The sequence below is a fragment of the Cyprinodon variegatus genome, unplaced genomic scaffold, assembly GCF_000732505.1.
Source record: "Cyprinodon variegatus isolate N-32 unplaced genomic scaffold, C_variegatus-1.0 Scaffold775, whole genome shotgun sequence".
NCBI lineage: Eukaryota > Metazoa > Chordata > Actinopteri > Cyprinodontiformes > Cyprinodontidae > Cyprinodon > Cyprinodon variegatus.
In genome coordinates this window covers 127,434-129,506 of record NW_015151228.1, presented here as the reverse complement: position 1 = coordinate 129,506, position 2,073 = coordinate 127,434, and the positions used below count along the sequence as shown (strand labels likewise).

General features: G+C 46.9%; 1 protein-coding gene across 1 annotated transcript in view; it reads right to left on the bottom strand.

Annotated features, from left to right (window-relative positions):
• The window catches only part of rpap2 (RNA polymerase II associated protein 2), a 21,881-nt gene that overhangs the window by 6,972 nt on the left and 12,836 nt on the right, over nt 1–2,073 (bottom strand). The window contains exon 8 of the mRNA XM_015396083.1: nt 1,366–1,434. Coding sequence (XP_015251569.1) covers nt 1,366–1,434 — 69 coding nt within the window. The remainder of the gene's footprint in view (nt 1–1,365; nt 1,435–2,073) is intronic.

Below are 2,073 nucleotides of genomic sequence, written 5' to 3'. Positions count from 1 at the left end.
ACCAGCCGAGAACCAGCCAAGGACCAGCCGAGGACCAGTTGCGGGCCGGCCAAGGACCAGCCGAGAACCAGCCAAGGACCAGCCGAGCACCAGTTGAGGGCCAGCTAAAGGCCAGCCGAGCACCAGTTGAGGGCCGGCCAAGGACCAGCCAAGGACCAGCCAAGGACCAGCCAAGGACCAGCCGAGGACCAGTTGAGGACCAGTTGAGGGCCGGCCAAGGACCAGCCGAGGACCAGTTGAGGGCCGGCCAAGGACCAGCCAAGGGCCGGCCGAGGGCCAGTCAAGGACCCATCAAGGAAAGTGGGGAAATTTTGAATGGCTGCTACTGTATCAAGATCAAAATTATTTATTTTTGGTTTGATTGACTGTTTTTTGCAGATTATCAGATCTCATTTCCAGATCCAAAAAGCCAATCAAGTGAAGCTCATTTAAAGAGCAGAACCTAATAAAGTGGCTGCTGGATGTTCTCTGCAGTCCAGCACATTTAGTCCAGTGGAAGTTTCAGTTTTAATGGGACCAAACGTGAATCATGGCTCTTTGAAAATCCTCACTCTTCAAATAAAACTCATGTCCTCCGTGCTGCTTCCTATCCCTCCCTACTGTCTACCATCCTGCCGTTTAATCTCCGGTTCAACTCGGAGTCTAGTGTTGCAGCTATCGAGGGGGTGTGGGGGGGCGGGTATGTATTATTCATCTGGGCCAAACAATAGAGGCCAGACGAGCTCCACAGCTGCCGCGCAGCGGACAGATAAGACCGCGCTCCAAATTATTCATGACGGAGGAATGGAAGGACACGAGTTCAATGAGAACCGATGAAATCATGGAGGTAGGGGGCAGGTAGAGAGGACTTTAACGTCACCTCAGCCGGTCAGAGGAGCCCGATTCAGGGAAATTCACCCGAAACTGCTGTGATTGATGGGAGAAAAATCCCCTCCGCTCCCATCAGACGCAGATTCCAAATGTTTTTCGGTTTTTGAATTTTCAGTTTCCCCAAAAATAAAGTCCAAAAAACAGTAATTTCTTTTTTTCCTCTGCAGAAAAAATTGTTGGCCTGAGGAGAACTTTGGGTTTAAGTGAGCAAACGGAGCTGGAAGCAATAAATCAGGATGGGACAAGCATCAGGTGAGGGTTTTCCCAGAGAGGCCGAGTCGGAGGAGTGGAAGCTGTGTTTAAATGTGTGTGTGACGGAGCTGGAGAGGGGCAATCAGGCCGCGAGATAAGGCTGTGTGTACTCAGGCGGGAGCAGCACGGAACTGTCCATGAACGGCAACACACGTGTATATATACACCATATGGCGCTGCCGAAACAATCCCCCAGCTGGTAGCATGAAGGCGCCCCCCCTCCCTCCTCTGCAGGAAACTTACAGATGCAGAAGCACCACAGCTATGAGGGTCCACTCAGGGGTTTTATGGATGATGTTGGAGTTGGTGAACCTGCAGGGGAAAGGAAGCAGAGGCCACCATGAGTTCAGCGCAGGAAGACAGTCTGAGACATTTAGTAGATCTCTGCCTCGGTGAGACTTTCTAAAAACGCTGCTGGACTTCCTGCTGGACGTTGGACTCTCCTTTGTTTACTTTAAATCGGCGGCTCCTCGCCAAAAACTAACGCCAGCATTCTGTCATGTTATAATGGGAAACATTTCTGCATATTTTATTTTATGGAACAGAAATGGAGACAATTTTGTTCCAAAATACATGTTTTGTAAATGAAAACCTGCAGGAAAAATACAATCTGAAAAACACACTTCGCTCTTTTCTCAGATCATTTTTCCTCATATTATATTTATTTATGTTTTTTTTCAAACTTTGGTTTTTGAACAGCTTTTTATACAGATGTTATATTCTGGGTTGAGTTTTATGAACTGCATTATCTTCACCTCCAGCCCGATCAAGCTGCTCGCTATTGTTCACCGCAATGTTGCTAACATTCAGCAGAGCAATAGAAATGATTTTTTTTGTTCTTCATACCAGAGGAAATCCCGCCAGAAGTGAAGAGGACCTTATTAATAAAATTCAATCGGAAAAACGGAAAATAGAAAAAGGTTTTTATATATATATATATATATATATATA